Source organism: Schistocerca cancellata, chromosome 6, assembly GCF_023864275.1.
Source record: "Schistocerca cancellata isolate TAMUIC-IGC-003103 chromosome 6, iqSchCanc2.1, whole genome shotgun sequence".
In the NCBI taxonomy this organism is placed as follows: domain Eukaryota; kingdom Metazoa; phylum Arthropoda; class Insecta; order Orthoptera; family Acrididae; genus Schistocerca; species Schistocerca cancellata.
The window spans coordinates 242653452-242671382 of NC_064631.1; the positions used below are offsets into that span (position 1 = coordinate 242653452).

General features: G+C 38.2%; 1 protein-coding gene across 2 annotated transcripts; it reads left to right on the forward strand.

Annotated features, from left to right (window-relative positions):
- Positions 1 to 258: 258 nt before the first annotated feature.
- Positions 259 to 12516, forward strand: LOC126191298 (protein shisa-5-like). Of its 2 annotated transcripts, none has more exons than XM_049932126.1 (5): positions 259 to 527; positions 1579 to 1825; positions 2053 to 2183; positions 2285 to 2497; positions 11644 to 12516. In XM_049932126.1, exons 1-5 carry the CDS (start codon positions 458 to 460, stop codon positions 11733 to 11735), a joined length of 753 nt encoding a protein of 250 aa, XP_049788083.1. In that variant the 5' UTR covers positions 259 to 457; the 3' UTR covers positions 11736 to 12516. The 2 variants fall into 2 exon arrangements, with proteins under 2 accessions (XP_049788083.1, XP_049788082.1); XM_049932125.1 differs by having other exon boundaries at positions 262 to 527; positions 2267 to 2497.
- The last annotated feature ends 5415 nt before the right edge of the window (positions 12517 to 17931 follow it).

Consider the following 17931-nt stretch of genomic DNA (forward strand, 5'->3'; position numbering starts at 1 on the left):
GCTCATTTAGCTTGTCTGGGCACAGCGTCTCAGTCGCCTAGTTTTAATAAATCCGATACCTTGTTTCTTAGCTGTCTAATCAAAATAACATAAAATAACGTATACTCATACGCGATTGTAACTGAGTCCATAAATTTAAAGAAACGTGTTATTTTTTCAGAAAGGCTTTACAGGGTGTTCATACGATAATACGTGCGTTGTACACGTAGCCACTGTCGGAGTTCAATTCTAATTAGATGAACTTTTCGTTTGCAAATGTTGCCTGTACCGCATGGTGTTGGTGATCTAAGAGACAAAGCTTCAGCAGTTCAAGGTTTAGGAAGTAGGGGATGAGAAGTGTTAGTTCGGTGCTTGTGGCTTGTTTAGGGTGTATTAAATGTTGCATTGGGTATAAGTGGAACAGCATCTCTTGCTCAAAATTGCACATCGTTGTCTGTGTTGCTTTTCAGTGAAAACAATGTTCTCCATGTTTACTTACCGATGTTTGACAGTGGCCGTATTGCTAGTATGTGTATCACATGTAACAGGTAGGTCTAAGCGGTTGTTGATATGTTAAGCGTAAAAGTTATTGGAGGTTCTGACATTATTTCAACTTTTTTTTGTCATTCTGCTTTATAACGATGTGATGATGCGGCACAGACCGTAGAATTTTTGTGATAATTTGTAGCACTGACAAGGAACAACAAACTATTTCTATTATGCTTTGCCGCAAGTAAAGTCATGTTAAAATATGCTTAGGGCTTTGGTAGTAGCGATCTTTTAGTATTCAGATGCAGTCCTATCAGCGTTTCGTTACACTGCTATGCTGTGAGAAAGTATTTGAAGATTAATAAGCATGAACATTGCCCGTAGTAAGATGTAATGCGAATTTTATTTAATCGTGCCATTAGCCAATTTCGACTATTTGTCATTGTCAAACACCTAGCTGCATACATCGCCATGTATAACTAACACTTTACAAACCTCTCATTAAGATAAAAGATTATTCATGTTTTATCCTAATGTGAGGTGTGTAAAGTGTTCTTTATACATGGCGATGTATGCAGACAATGTAGTGCTTTCCATGTTGGTTTGACAATGACAAGTACTCGTAATCAGCTAATTGCACGAGTAATTAAAAATCGCAGTTCAGCCTACTACTGAACATGTTTAATAAACATCTGTAGGCTGTAGAACCTGAGAAATACAAGAAAATTCAAATACAAAATTTTATTTGAAGACTCGTGATCAGCGCATGTATCCCCAAAACTGCATAAGTGCCGAAATATTCCAATGAAAATTACAAAAATGTATGTATAGTGTGAAGTTGGTAGCGCTCTCTCTCTCTCTCTCTCTCTCTCTCTCTCTCTCTCTCTCTCTCTCTGGAATTGAATTTGCTGCTGTTTAGCAGCTTCATGGTATTTTTTTAATGTAGCTACTGTATTTAAGATTTCCACAGCAAATAACTTTGGCTTTATCAGTATTCTAATGTTATCACAGTCAGTATGGATCTTCTCTACACTGTTGGACAGTCATGTTTACTTACTGATTAATTATCCCACGCTTGCATACAACCTCAACGTTAATATTTGATTCTAGGTTTTTCGTGTGAAGCTGGGTGCCCAGGTTTCCTCGATGATCCTGATAAAGACAAATGCTGTTTAACTGAATATGGATTACCAAGATGCTGCACATCTATAGAGTACCATAAGCAGGTATTGAAAGATGGTGTTAATGGAGCTCTGAACGATTGGCAGGGCAACTTAGCATCAGGGGACTGGAATGGCAATAGACCACTGCAAGATAATAGAGATTGGGAGATCAGTACATTTGATGGAGACTCAAAGTAAGTATCACATAATTTGCCTCATTTATCACTGGTTTAAACTGTCTAAGATTCTCAAGTGTTGTATTGAGAACTGCATTTCTTCCTCCTCTGGTTTGAAGTTTAAATTAACAAAGATAGGTAGATTTTATATTATTTGGGTGTTTAAAAAGACTGGAAAAATGTAAATAATGTATGTGTGTGTAGTTAAACTCAGTCCTTTATTAAGTTAAAAAAATTCCTTGCAGGTTTCCTACAATACTTATCATAATTGCTATGGCAGCACTTTTTGGAATTGTCGTTACATGTTACATACTCTGTTTATGCTGCCCATGTTGCTTACTCTACAAGCGAAGAAAGAGAGGAGCTGTTTACAGGCGTATGTATTTGATTATGGTATAAAAATATTACAATTTTCATAATCTGACAGTTATTTAATCTGATTAAGAAATGAATTTACAGGTGTTGTAACACCCACAGTGACAGTTCCACAAGCGAACCAGTCATCTGCAGCAGTTGTGCCCAATCATCCTCAAGAGGCAAACTTCACACAGCCAACTACAGTTGGGGCAGGTTTGATGCCCAGTGTATATAACCAGCCACCTCAGCCTTTGGAAACAAATTTTGCTGCGCCAGTCACAATGGGACCACCTATGGGATATAGTGGGTACAATCCAGTACATCATCCTCAAGGTAGGACATCATCACACAAATTCTGGTAAATTATTTTATCCTCAAAATAAGATAACTCAAATTTAGTTCCGGCAACACAAGATTGTACTAGTGGCTTGTTTATTTGTTGATCTGTGGACAAATTTTGCTAATTGTTTCAGACCTTGAATTCGTAGTCCTAATAATGTACCTTTGAGTATTGTTGAACATTGTTATTCTTGTCAGCTCTGCAACAGCAGTTTTACTTAGTAGTTGCCACTTACACAATGTGCTTCTGAGAAATGCTGCTAATAGTTGACTGGCCTAGTAGTTAGAAAAACTGGACTAGGGCTGTGCACATAAGAAGGGCACTGCATGACACCGAAATAAAATACTTTGTAACAGTTGCCCCGTGTGCTGTCTCGGTCCATCTCCATATTGTCTGGCAACTGGTCATGGTAGGTGCCAGGGGGGCCACTGTTAAAGCTTGTAACTAACATGAAAAATATTTATATTCTTAACATGCTGTCACTATCTCTTGTCAAAGCAATAGATGTTTTTAGTACTTGACCTACAAGTAATTGTCACAATTCGTGCAGTTGTTAGCACACTGGACTCGCATTCGGGAGGATGACGGTTCAATCCCGCGCCCGGCCATCCTGATTTAGGTTTTCTGCGATTTCCCTAAATCGCTCCAGGCAAATGCCGGGATGGTTCCTTTCAAAGGGCACGGCCGACATCCTTCCCCATCCTACCCTAATCAGATGAGACCGATGACCTTGCTGTTTGGTCTCCTCCCCCACAATTCGTACAAAACTATGAAGATGAAGATGTTTGTGTTAAATGCTTAACTGATAGCACTTGCTATAGATTGATGTCACATGGCTGGTGTCACATGGTACACACCCTCTAGCTGTTGTGCGTCACCCCACACCATCTGCGTTCGTGTGCGCACTGAACTCCGGTTCAACTTCAGTAGTCATCGTCGCCTTCAGTCCTGAGACTGGTTTGCTGCAGCTCTCCACGCTACTCTATCCTGTACAAGCTTCATCATCTCCCAGTACCTACTGCAACCTACATCCCTCTGAATCTGCTTAATGTATTCTTCTCTTGGTCTCCCTCTACGATTTTTACTCCACGCTGCCCTCCAATACTAAATTGGTGATCCCTTGATGCCTCAGAACATGTCCTACCAAGCGGTCCCCTCCTCTTGTCAAGTTGTGCCACAAACTCCTCTTCTCCCCAATTCTATTCAATACCTCCTCGTTAGTTATGTGACCTACCCATCTAATCTTCAGCATTCTTCTTTAGCACCACATTTAGAAAGCTTCTATTCTCCTCTTGTCCAACCTATTTATCGTCCATGTTTCACTTTCATACATGGCTACACTCCATACAAATACTTTCAGAAACGACTTCCTGACACTTAAATCTATACTTGAAGTTAACAAATTTCCCTTCTACAGAAACTCTTTCCTTGCCATTGCCAGTCTACATTTTATATTCTCTCTACTTCAACCATCATCAGTTATTTTGCTCCCCAAATAGCAAAACTCCTTTACTACTTTAAGTGTCCCATTTCCTAATCTAATTCCCTCAGCATCACCCGACTTAATTCGACTACATTCCATTATCCTCATTTTGCTTTTGTTGACGTTCATCTTGTATCCTCCTTTCAAGACACTGTCCATTCCGTTCAGCTGCTCTTCCAAGTACTTTGTTGTCTCTGACAGAATTACAATGTCATCGGTGAACCTCAAAGTTTTTATTTCTTCTCCATGAATTTTAATACCTACTCCGAATTTTTCTTTTGTTTCCTTTACTGCTTGCTCAATATACAGATTGAATAACATTGGGGAGAGGCTACGACCCTGTCTCACTCCCTTCCCAACCACTGCTTCCGTTTCATGTAGTATTCTAGCAAAAAGCTGTAATAAGAAAAATGGACCTACTAGACAATAGCTTTTTATTAAATAGTTGGACTGGCGTAGGTATAAGATTCCTGTGGGATTCCTAGAAAGGAGATGTGGCCTATTGGCCTTCTGACAAACAGCATTTTGTTTGTGTTTGGTCAGTACCTTGCTCCATTCATTGAAACACTGGGCTTCCTTTATTATTGCTTTTTGTACCCATGGATTATCATCTTAGAATATTATTCACTTTCATTTCCTTTGTGAACTGACATAAGTGATAAGACAGCAGTCCCAAGTTCCCAGAGCACGTGTTGAGTTGATAATTACATAAATCTTTGTGTAATCTTCTGGAGATTTACCTTCTTCTATAAGCACATGTTCAACTGATAAAATTCTGGGCTAGAGCGTGGTACTGGACCCCTTAATCTTGGCTGTGGTGACAAACTGATCTGTAGTATACCCAATGGATACGTTAGGTTCAAAAGGTGATAATTTGGTTGTGAGTTGGTGAAGGCAATGAATATGAATCTGAAATGAAAATTATGGATCACATTGATTTGTTGATTAGCCTGATGTTTACATCTGCGCCATATTTAGTGCACTTCCCTTATGAAAACGAGAACTGTAGGTAAATTCAAGAACCTATACAGTATAATTATTTAGACATTTTTACTTACGATTCCCAGTTTTTTTTGTCCTCAAGAATAATCCAATGCTGTTCAAAAGCTTAGCGATTAAGAGGATGGTTTGATAAGTCTCCCAAAAAGCAAGGAAAAATGTTTGTAAAAAACTGCATGACAATCTCGTGTGAGGAATATACACTTGGTCTAGCGATCCTCTAGTCTTTTCATCCCATTGGGAAAATAGGTTTTGTCAAACTCTGCAAAATACTCATTGACAACTACTATCATTTCATCATTTGATGAAAATTTCTTCCCTGCAAACCAAAATTTAAAGTTACAGAATAGGAAGAAGGCACTTGCGGCAAAGTCTGCTGACTGGGGTGGATAAATCAAAGCCCAGTTCATGCACTCTCACCATTTTTATTGGTGTGTTGTTGCATTATCGTGGTGAAAGAGCACTTTTTTGCATGCCGACCTTGGTCTTTCTTCAGTCAGCTCGTTTCAGGTGTTCCCACTGTGAAGTGTTATAAGATCCTGTTATGGTTCTGCATTTGTCCAAGTTAGTTATGAGGATTATTCCTTGGGAAACCCAGTAAACAGAGGCCAATACTTTATCAGCTGACAAAGTGATCTTTGCTTGCTTTAGTGCACTTTCACCAGACTTTGTCCATTGTTATGAGTGCCATTTTGTGTCTGGCGTGTAATGATCGATCCAGGTTTTATCAACAGTCATAAATTGGCATAAAATGTCATTCAGATTGTGATTAAACTTCACCAGACATTGTATTGAAATCTTGGGCTGGTTTTCGTCAACTGAGCAATTGTGGCACCCACCTTGCACACAGTTTCTTCATAGCCAATTCTCTGTGCAGGCTATTGTGTACTGTCTCAGTTGAGAAGCCTAAGCAAAATTATTAATTTTTATTTGAATGTCGTGGATTACGGCATGGATTTTGTCAATGGTTTCCTATGTGGTGACCTCAATTGGACAGCTGGGGAGTGTGCTTTGCCTTTAGTGCATGTCCGACCACATTTAAATTCATTAATCAAAAAGTAAATGGTGTTCAGTGATGGCACAGAGTCTGCATGAACTTCATCCAATTCTGTTTGATTTGTGCGACACTCTAACTCTTCAAATGACTGTTAATAACAGCATGAAATTCTGTTTCCTCCATTTTCAAGTGCACTCACCAACCGTTCAGTCTGTCGACAGTGAACTGTATGCTGTACATTGTTGAAATTCTTTGTATGAACCTTTGAATAATAAAGCTTATCAACAGTGAAAAAATGTATTCTCTTCCTTCATGGAAATTTACTAGAGTTCTGGAACCATTTTTGTACATAATTACTATACCTGAAGAAGAAGTAACATTTATTATGCCACATCAAGGTTGTCTGTAGCACAAAAAGGGTGTACAATTCTGCAACCAAAATTTACACCAAAGTGCACACCACCTTAGTTATCTAGCTAAATTTAGATTGTTGACTATTTTCAATGCTGCCTCGGTAATGAACTTGACGTATTGTCCCATACATCATAGCTGCTGAATGATTCTATTAAGACATTGTCAGAGTTGTGAAAGGAGCCTTAGAAATTCCTGCCCCCCTCCCCCCCCCCCCCCCCCCCCCATTGTTGGCAGTGAGAAATCTAGTGCATCTTTGTGTTAATGCCATGGCATTGCCTCTGTTTACCTCCCAGCGTGTACCATTGGGTGACAATGGGTATAACATGTTCAAGTGGAAGTGCAGCACAATGGCTTAGCTTTGTTTTGTATGTATCTTCATCGGCACTTAATTTGGTTGGATTACATTAGACTAGATGTAGTTTTCGTTCCAGTTTATCCATAGTGATGAGATCCTCTACAACGTGGAATATGGCAGAAAACAAGAATACACAATAAATATTTCCAAAATAAGAACAGATATGCTAATATACCATCCATAGTTCCCAAAAGATGCCCTTGTGGATGTAAAATCGGTCAAACTAAATAAATCACATCAGTCACTTCTGCTAAGACATTCATCAGTTGAGTAGGAGGAGTTGGCCAACAATACATCCTTTATAGCCTCTTCTGAAACTAAACTTTATTCTTAGTTAAACTGTTTATGGCTGCAGGCATGTTATTGAAAATATGTGTTGCTGAATAATGGACACCTTTTTGAGCTAAATGAGTTAAAAACTTGGTGAAAGTTATTCTTATTTCGTGTACTGATTCCATGAACTGATTTGTCGATTTGAAAAAAATGCGTGTTTCATGGCAAATTTCATTAAGGAGTAAATATATTGGGAAGCAGGATCTCTAGTTCCTTAAACAGCACTCTGCAGGACATTTTTGAGTTCACACCACAAATAATTCAAATTGGATGTTTTCAGGCTCACATAACTTTAGCATGACTTGGTGAGTTACCCCAGAAAAATAATCCCACATAACATTATGGAATGAAAGTAAGCATAGTACAATAGCTTTCTTATTTTTACATCACCTATGTCTCACAACATTCACATAGCAAATAGAGATTTGTGTAGGCACTTCAGCAGTTCTCTGGTCTGCTCTTAAGAGTTGATTAGTTGCTTTAGCTTACTTTATCATCAGCTGAATGACAGTTTATATTAATATTATGGAAACAGGAGGCACCCACCTCCACTAAACCACCACCTCCTGAGTCATACATTGTTCACAAACATTAAAAATTGGAGTCGATACCTGATTTCAGTTGTCTTTATTGTTTGACATTCTGCCAGGTTAAGTTATATTAATCTAAATATACAGTTTTGACCGCACTGTCACATCAAAATAACTAGTAATTACAGTGGAATCTATATTTGTTTGCTTTCTGCATTAATGGAAAATCTCAGATGGAATAAAATTTATGTATGACTAGGAGAGATCCTGTTTGGAGAAAGAAGAGTTCAGATGGAAAGTCAGTATTATGCAGAAAAAGGGAGCCTGAAAGGTGGAAGGAATGTATAGAATGGCTGTACGAGGGAAACCATCTGAATGACTTATAAAAAGGGAAGAAAAAGTAAATGTGGTGGAAGACATGAAGCTGCGAAAAGAATTTGAAAGAGCATGGGAGTACATGATATTCCCTCAGAATTAAGGAGGTCCTTGGGAGAACAGTCCATGACAAAACTGTTGCACTGGTATGCAAGATATGAAACTGGTGAAATATCCTCAGACTTACAGAATAATTTAATAATTTCAGTTTCGAACAAAGGAGATGCTGACAAGTGTGAATATTAATAAACCATCAGTGTAATGAGTCATTGTTGTAGATTACTGCAGATCTCAGGAAAGATCAGTTTGGATTCAGAGAAATACAGGAAAAATATGAAGTAATACTGATCCTAAGATGTATCCTAAGCCTGCTACACGAGGAGTCAGTTTAGCATCCATTCGAATTAGGGGACAGTTGTGGTTGACTGGGGGAGGGGCCAGGAGGCACACTGTACATACATACATACATACATACATAAATTAATCCTTGTTCCATATCTCATGAATACAACATTTCGTAATGATGTCGAAGTGTCACTTTAACATAAGTTTTCTTTAAGCAAAATAATTAATTAATTTTTTTAAAGTTACTACTTCATATCTAAGAATTCATCTATTGAGTAGGAGTTGTCATTCAGAAATTCTTTTAATTTGCTTTTCAAATGTTGGTTGGCTATCTGTCAGACTTTTAATACTATTTGGTAAATGACCAAAGATTTTTGTGGCAGCATAATTCACCCCTTTCTGTGCAAAAGCGTGATTTAATCTAGAATAGTGAATATCATCCTTTCTTCTAGTGTTATAGCTATGCATTTCACTGTTATTTTTGACTTGGGATGGGTTATTAATGACAAATTTCACAAGTGAATATATGTATTGCGAAGGCACTGTGAATATCCAGAGTTCCTTAAGTAAATGTCTGCAAGGTGATCTTGGGCGGGCTCCAGCTATTACTCTGATTACACACTGTGCAATGAATACTTTCTCTCTTAATGACAAATTGCCCCAAAATATGTTGTCATATGAAAACAGTGAATGAAAATAGGCATAGTAGGCCAATTTACTGATACGTTTATCAGCACAATTTGCAATAACCATAATAGCATAAGTAGCTGAACCTAACCGTTTCAGCAGGTCATCGATGTGTTTCTTCCAATTCAATTTATCATCAATGTACACACCCAGAAATTTTGAGTATTCTGCCTTAGCAATAGACTTCCGTTCATAGTCTATATTTATCAATGGTGTTATGCAATTTACTGTACAGAATTGTATAAAATTTAATGAGAAAATTTGCAGAGAACCACTTAATAATTTTCTGAAATACATTGTTTGCAATTTACTCAGCTGATTCTTGCTTCTTGGGTGTGATTACTATACTTCCATCATCAGAAAAAGAACTAGCTTTCCATCTTCCTGAATAATGAGAGGTAAGTCATTAATATATATTAAGAATTAGGGACCCAAGACTGAACCCTGTGGGACACCATTCTTGGTACCTCCCCAGTTAGAGGACTCTGCTGGTTTTTGCAGACTATCTGTACTGTTAATTTCACCCTTCTGCATTCATTCCAGTTAAGAATGAATCAAATCATTTGTGCACTGTCTCACTCATACCACAGTACTTAAGCTTATCTAGAAGAATTTCATGATCCACACAATCAAAAGCCTTTGAGAGATCACAGAATGTCCCAGTGTGTGATGTTCTGTTATTCAATGCATTTAATATTTGATCAGTGAAGGCATTATAGTGTTTTCTGTTGAAAAGCCTTTCTGAAAACCAAATTGACATTTTGTTAGTACTTCATTTTTATAAATATGTGATTCTACTCTTGAATACATACTTTTTCAAGAATTTTGAATAAAACTGTGAGAAGTGAGATTTGGCAGTAGTTGTTAGCATCAGATCTATCCCCTTTTATATGCAATGGTTTAATAATAGCGTATTTCAGTCTATCTGGAAAAATGCCCTGTTCCAGTACATATGTGGCTAAGAATCCTACTTATTTGTTGGGAACAAGCTTCTAGTAATCTGTTGGAAATGCCATCAATTCCATGTGATCTTTTACTTTAGAGTCGATTTATTATTTTCCTAATTTGTCAGAGAGGTGGGTTGAATTTAAATTTTATCAAATTGCATAGCTACTGCGTCTTCCATATACTGCCTTGCATTTTCTAATGAATAGCTGGATCCCATTTTTGCTACAACACTTAAAAATCTTTGTTAATGTTTTGTACTTCTGACTTCTTGTTAACAAACTCTTCATTGTGTTTGATAGAAATACAGTCTTCCTGTGATGTAGGTTGCCCTGTTTCCCTTTTCACAATATTCCAAATTGTTTTAATTTTATTATCAGATGTGTTAATCTCAGACATAATGCACATACTTATGGACTTTTAATAACTTTTCTTAATACAGTGCAGTAGTTTTTATAATGTTTCACTGTTTCGGGATCATTACTACTCCTAGCTATATGATACATTTCCCTTTTCCGTTTGCAAGATAATTTTATCCCTTTAGTAAGCCATGGCTTTTCACATGGTTTCTTACAATTATATTTCAGTGTTTTCTTAGGGAAACTGTTTTCAAATATACTCACAAAGGTATCATGAAATAGGTTAAATTTTAAATTAGCATAATGTTCCCTGTACATCTCATCCCAGTCTAACTGTTGCAAGCTTTACCTAAAATTTTGGATTTTTAAATCATTAATGGAACACACGATTTTGGAGGACTGTTTTGCATTGCTGTATGGAGCTATATCATATACTGTAACTAGCTGTTCATTATGATCAGACAGACCATTCTTAACAGGAAAAGTTTTTATTTGATTAAATTTATCTTGGTCTATGAAAACATTATCTATCGGTGTGCTGCTTTCCTGTACCACCCGAGTAGGAAAATAAATAACTGATGTCAAATTCAAAGAACCAAGTAATACTTCAGGCTCAAGCTTTCTATATTGGACTCTTTCAGAAAATCTACGTTGAAAACACCACAAACAATAATTTGCTTTCCTTTGTGTGACAGGTAGCACAACAAAGAATCAAAGTTTTTCAAAAATAGTTGAAAATTTCCCAATGGGGACATGCACGGCTACAATTAGAAAAGTGTCATTGTTCAGTTTCTCACATGCACATGCTTGTATATGTTGCTCTATGTAAAATTTTTTAGTTTCCAAATTTTTCACACTATGACTGATTTTAACATATGTTGGCAGCTCTTCCTCTCTCTCCATAGTGTCTATACTTACAAAAGCTTATATCCACCCACATTAACCATTTCCATACCTGTGACTATATGATGATCTGACAGGCATAGTACATCTATTGAACCCTCACTTTCTAAATCTTCTAAACACATAAGAAGCTCATCCACTTTGTTTTTTAATCCCCTGATATTCTAATGCAATATATTAACATTATTTTTCACTGTACTGTCACTGTAGTCTGATATGGTATTTTTTGTCATTGGCTACAGGCTGTGTTTCTAATCAATGAAGATGACATGACAAGGTTTGTTTTATTTACGAACTTTTTTCTTCCTTTTATTGTTACTGTGATCACTAAGAATTTTGCTGTTCTGTTCAGATGTTTTATTAATGGTCAGAAATGGTCCACAAACTTTCATTGAATGCTTTTGTTTTTTCCAGTTGCCATGCAGCCACCTCCTCCATATAGTGTTGCAGTTGCAGGTGATCCTTATCCCAAACAGGCACCATATAATCCATTATATCAACAGTAAAAGGAAAAAAAAAACTTAAATTTTTTAACTCACTGCAATGACTGCATAATTTGGTCATAAATATTGCCAAAGGGTGAAAGTTTGTTGTATGTTGACACGAGTTCATAATGTCTATGTAAGGAATGGATACGAACCTCTTACTCAAATCTATGACTCCCTACCTTGCACAGTTTAGAATTTAGGAAAGAGAAAGGTAAAGAGAATTTAATAGTTCATCAGTAATAAATATCTAGGTACATTTCATGTATCATATTTTATAAATGTGACCTACTTATATTGTGTGCTTCCATATATCAGTGAATATATTTAGTGTGGGGCATTTGCCTCGCAATTTTGAAAATTAACGATATTGAGCACTTTGTTTAAATTTTTATACCATTCTAAAAAGTAGTAAAAATGTTGTAATTATATACTGCCATGCTGAGCAGTACTTTTTTGAAGTCGGTGTATAGGAACTTCGTTAGAATTCTGAAATTACATAATGTGCTTCCATATACAAGAATTGTATTACGTATTCAAAGACTTCAAATCGACAGTCTTGTGACTTGCCACTAAAAGATTCATTTTTGGGTGCTATAAGGTGGGTGCCTTGAAATAGTCATCTACTTTTTAGAGTATTTTTTATGTAACTATAATTATGAATTGATCTGAATTAGTGTTTGTGAATTGTGTTACTGTGTTAAACACCAGTAAAGATTCCTAAAATCATGACACTAGAGTTATAAGAAACTACTGTAGAGCTTTATCAATTTTTTGAAAAATAAAAGGATTTTTCTAGTTTTCTTTGTCTTCTTATTGCAAAAAAAAAGTGTGTACTAGTTGTCACGATAAGTTTTTGACAGTTCCCTTTGTAATTCACACTCTTAAATTTGACCATAGTAGTAGTTCAGCACTATATCATGCCTACGTGCACTTTTTTAATAACAGGAGCTGATACAGATATCAAATTCTTATAGATGAGCTTCACTAACAAAAATTATCTCAAAATAAGTTTACCAAATTTATCTAAAATCCGTATATAAATTTTGTCTTAGAGTTGACAGAAGAAGTTGGCATTGTTAGGTGTAGATATTGCTTCAATTCTGGATACTACAATTCCTTCAATGTTGGAATCCTTACTTTTAAACAAGGATTAGTCTCCATGAGAAAGTTAATTGCTCCAATAAATACTGTTTTTGACATCCAAAGTATACAAACACAAATTTTATCACAAGACAAACCAATTCTAACATTAAATTGTTGCTGCCTGCAACTTGTAACATACACTGTACCAGACAATTGTCAGCAGTTAAACTCTTTGATAAAATGAAATATTACAATGTGCATCTTTTTCCATTTCCATCTGCGTTACATAATATGGTGTTTATGAGAATATAAATAATGTCATGTTTGCACAGTATTTAGTACTGTAATAAGCTGTAAGTCATAAATTTATATTCAACACACCATTTTTACAAAATATGGTTTGTCTAAGATTCCCAATTTGAGAATTTGTATATAAATTACTAAATTTTAATAATTTGATATTACAAATAATATTAAAGTATCCAAATCTGTTAACAAATACATCTATTCCCAAAATTAGTCATTACGCCACTAAAAATCCATGTTATAAGAAAGATATGGGCTTCTTAAAAATCAGTAATATTAAGACATGTTAACAACACTGTGCAACATTTCTTTTTAGAAATACAGATAACTAAAGTTTTAATTAATTAAAACATTTAAAAATACATAATGTGGAATTCTAAATTAACATAGGTATTGCACAAGGCACCATATGGTGTATAGTGGAGGGTTTCCTGTGCAACTACTACTCATTTCCTTTCCAGTTCCACTTGCAATAGAGTAAGTGAAAAACTAAAATTATATCGCTCTGTACAAACCCTATTTTCTCGTATTTTATCTTCATGGTATGTTGGAGGTGGTAGAATAGTTTTGCAGTCAGGGTCAAATGCCAGCTCTCTAAATTTTCTGAATAGTGTTCCTCGAAAAGAACATTGCCTTCCCTTGAGGGATTCCCACTTGAGTTTCTGAATCATCTCCGTAACAGTTGCATTTGTATGAAGCTACCGATAAAAAATCTAGCAGCCCACCTCTGAATTGCTTTAGATGTCTTCCTTTAATACGACATGGTAAGGATCCCAAACATTCGAGCAGTACTCAAGAATAGATCATACTAACATCCCGTTAAGCAGTATCCTTTACAGATGAATCACACTTTCCTAAAATTCTCCTAATAAACCAAAGATGACCATTTACCTTCTGTACCACAATCCTCCATTCTCGTTTCATTTTGTACAGATCTGCATCGTTGTGTCCAGATATTTAAATGAAATGATTGTGTCAAGCAGGACACGGCTAATGCTGTATCCAAATGTTAAGGGTTTGTTTTCCCAACTCATCAGCATTAAATTACATGTTTCTACTTTTAGAGCCAGCTCCCATTCATCACACCAATTAGAAGATTTGTCAAAGTCATCTTGTATCATCCTATAGTCACTCACTTTTGACAACTTACCATATGTCACAGAATAGCCAGCAAACAATTGCAGATTGCTGCCCATCCTGACCGCCAAATCATTTATGTACATTTGGAATAACAGTGGTCCTGTCACACTTCCCTGGGGCAGTATACCATTGTCACTGGTGAACACTGGCTGTCGAAGAAAAATGCTGTATTCTATAAATTAAGAAATATTCGAGCTACTCACATATCTGTAAACTTATTCCACATGCTTGTACCTTCATTTAATGACTGCAATGGGGCACAGTGTCAAATGCTTTCTGGAAATGTTGAAATGTGGAAGCCCCCTGTTGACCTTCATCCATAGTTTGCTGTGTATCATATGAGAAAAGGGCAAAGAGAGTTTCACATGAGTGATGCTTCCTAAAACAATGCTGATTCATGGTTTGGTTGGTGCCTAGTATCGATACTCTCCCACAGGCATCAGCAGCAGAATTGCGAGTTTCTTTCCGATGCTGATAGTAGTCTCGCAAGATCTAATGGACCCACTCATGCCCGCCCACTGATCCACACACCCAGCAGCTCTGTACTTTGAGGGCCATCTCCCACCACTATATAAAATGGTCCATAGCTCCGCCCACTCGTGCTCAGAGCCACTTTGCAACATCATGCTACGCAGATGCCGCCTGATTGTGGCTGTGTGTTCACTGTTGGTCTTTTGACTTTTCCTTGTGGTCACTGTGATAGTTGGATCCTGTTTCTTGCTGCATTGGTTATAATGAGTACTAGTACATTTTGAGATAAAGTAAAGCAAATCTTCTGTTTGCTGTGTTACTTTTTCACTAATCATTACTGCTCCTGTGCAACTTTCCTATGACAGTTGCCACACCACCTGTAGCCCAACTCTACTTCTGTTGTGTACGAAGTTGTACATAACAGTAAACTTCTGTCTCTAGAAACTTTATTCTGTCCGAAGTGAGAGTATGTTCCAGGATTCTGCAGCAAATCTTGTTAGTGATATTTGTCTGTAATTTTGTGGGTCTGTTCTTTTTGCCCTGATATATAGGAGTTGCCTGCATTTTTTTTGTTACTTGGAACTTTGTGCTGGACAAGAGATTCATGATAAAAGTGAGCTAGGTAGGGGGCCAGTGCCTTAGTGTACCCTTTGTAAAACCAGCTTGGGATTCCATACAGACCTATTGACTTATTTGTTTCCAACTCTTCCATTTGTTTCTGTGTCCAGGGATGCAAGGATGCTTATTACCAAGTCATCCAATTGCTCGTGTAACACAGATTGCTGCACACTTAGTGCTGGATGTTTCACTGCCAGGCCAGGAACATGGCATCAGGTGTGAGGCTCTCCTGTGGCTGCCACCAGCAACATAGCATCAGGCTTGTGGGTCTGTAGTGGCCACGGGTGGCCATATGACAGCCACATCTCTCTAAAGTACAATTACAAATGTTGAAGACTGATACCAGTCTACACAAATCAATAATCATGGAAACTATTTCAGATTATTTTGTACAGAAAAGAAAATGCTCTTGAAAAAATACCAGTGATCTTCCTCTTACACTACTCAGCTGCTGTTCTTATAGACTACTTTATACTGAGAATTTAAGAAACCTTACTGATTTCAGGTAACACTATCAGCTGCTTATAAACTGAAAAAGTTAAAATCTATTTAGTATAATGTCAATTTGAGTTTACATCCACAAGCCCAAATGTTGTGATAAATTATAAAAGGAGTGGCTTAGAAGCAACTGTTGTCAGAAGGCCACATTTGAAGCCTCCCAGGGGGCTTGCCACTCTTTGGTGGGTTAATGCTTGTCTACCACGGGGCCCCAGCCTTTGCAGCATCTTTTCCCTTCCGTGCTGCAAGTCTAACCTCGTGCTATTCTTTTTCCCCTCCCTTGGGGAACATGTCTGGGGTGTCATTGGGAACACTCTGCATTGTCCATCGCTGACATAAGAACAGTCTCACCACTGTTTTTCCTTCTGTTTTCCTTTTTTTTACCTTCTCCTATCCTTCCCCCTCTTCAGTGTTTGAGGTTCCTCTTTTTCTTCTTTCCCCCCTGTGCACTTTTGAAGGCCAGCCCACAAGTCAGACGCGTAACAGGTGACTGTGTAACGGGTAATTCCCAACCCCGGGTCAACAGGTAGGGTTTGCATGGTACAGGCCAGGCCCAGGGAGGGTAATTGCCTAAGCTGCTACCCCAAATTGCCAATTGGTCCCTCTGTCAGGAGTTTGGGAGGTGTGAACAGTCACCTAAGGCGGGTGTGCCCCCTTGTGAAGGGAGCCTCCTGTTGAACGGAGTGCGCCATTGGAGGCGCTGGCAATCGTGGGGATTGTGTCACAATGAGCCAATCATCTTCCCAATAAACGTCTACAAAAGGTAAACAGAGTGACACTAATGAGTCAGACCCTTCCAGCTGCACCACAGTTGGTCTTGGTTTCACATACTGAAGACGGTCAGTCCTTTACAACAGTAAATCCGTTTATTATTCAGAAAGGTGTTGATGCAATTGCTGGTCCTGTGAAATCCTGCTCTCATTTATGGAATCGCGATTTGCTTTTGCCGACTACTTCAGATTCTCAAGCACAACGACTGCTTGCCGTTTTGCTTCTCCACAGCTAAACTGTTTGTGTTGAGGCCCATAGAACTCTGAATTCTTTCTGGGGTGTTATTTACAGTAGACTGCTTGACGGTCTGACCGAGCCCAAAACCCAAACGTACCTCTCTGATCGGTGTCATTGCTGTGCATCAGGTGATGAAAAAGGTAGATGCCTACTCACTCTTTCTCACCTTTGATAGATTGGTGCATCCGTACAAGATCAAAGCAGGCTATGAAGCTATCACAGTCTGACTGTACATTACGAACCCGATGCACTACTACTAGTGTCATTGTTAGAACCACACTCGAAGGTCTTGTCGACACCCAGCCAAATATGTAACCTGTGGTAGGGATGCACATGAGGGCAATTGTATGCCGCCTCCTCCCCGCTTGCATCAACTGCAATGGTAACCGTACCGCTGCCTCTCGAGTTGGCCCATGTATCTCAATGAGTGGGCTTTACAGGAGATCTGGGTAAAAGAAAAAGTTCCTTACCTCATCACTTGCAAGCTATTGGCCAGTTGAAAACCCTGCAGTCTACCGTCTGGCACTTACAGTAGTGTTCTTGCTATGTCTCGCTCCATGAAGGACATGGCCATGCAGACATGTGACCTCAAATTCAGCTCTGAGGTTGTGAAATTGCCCATTGTCAACATAGCATTGCCATCCCCTCATACACCTCTGCAACCCCCCCAGGGGGTCCACAACTCTTTTGTGGATACATGCGTAGCGAACACGGGACTCCGAGCTAATGTGGCCTTCCTTCCTTTCCGGGCTGCATACCTTCCCTTTCCGCATCCTTCCCCATCCCTATCTTCGCCCCTCCTCCCCTCACCTCTGGCTCTTTCCTTCCCTTTCTCCCCATCTGGGAGTATGGTTTGTGCCTACGTCCGGAGACGGACGCTCGTAAATGTACTGCATTCTTCGCCTTCCTTGCTTTTATGTCTTCTTCCTTCCTTTGTCCTTCTCTTTTCCTTACCTCTTCTCTTTACCCTTTTCTCCGCTGCGGCGTTTGAGACCTCTCTTCTTTCCTTTCCCTTTCTCTTTCTTCCTCCCTGTGCGTGTCTGAAGGCCGACCCACGCCTTTTGTGCGTAGCCCGTGACGGGGTAACGCG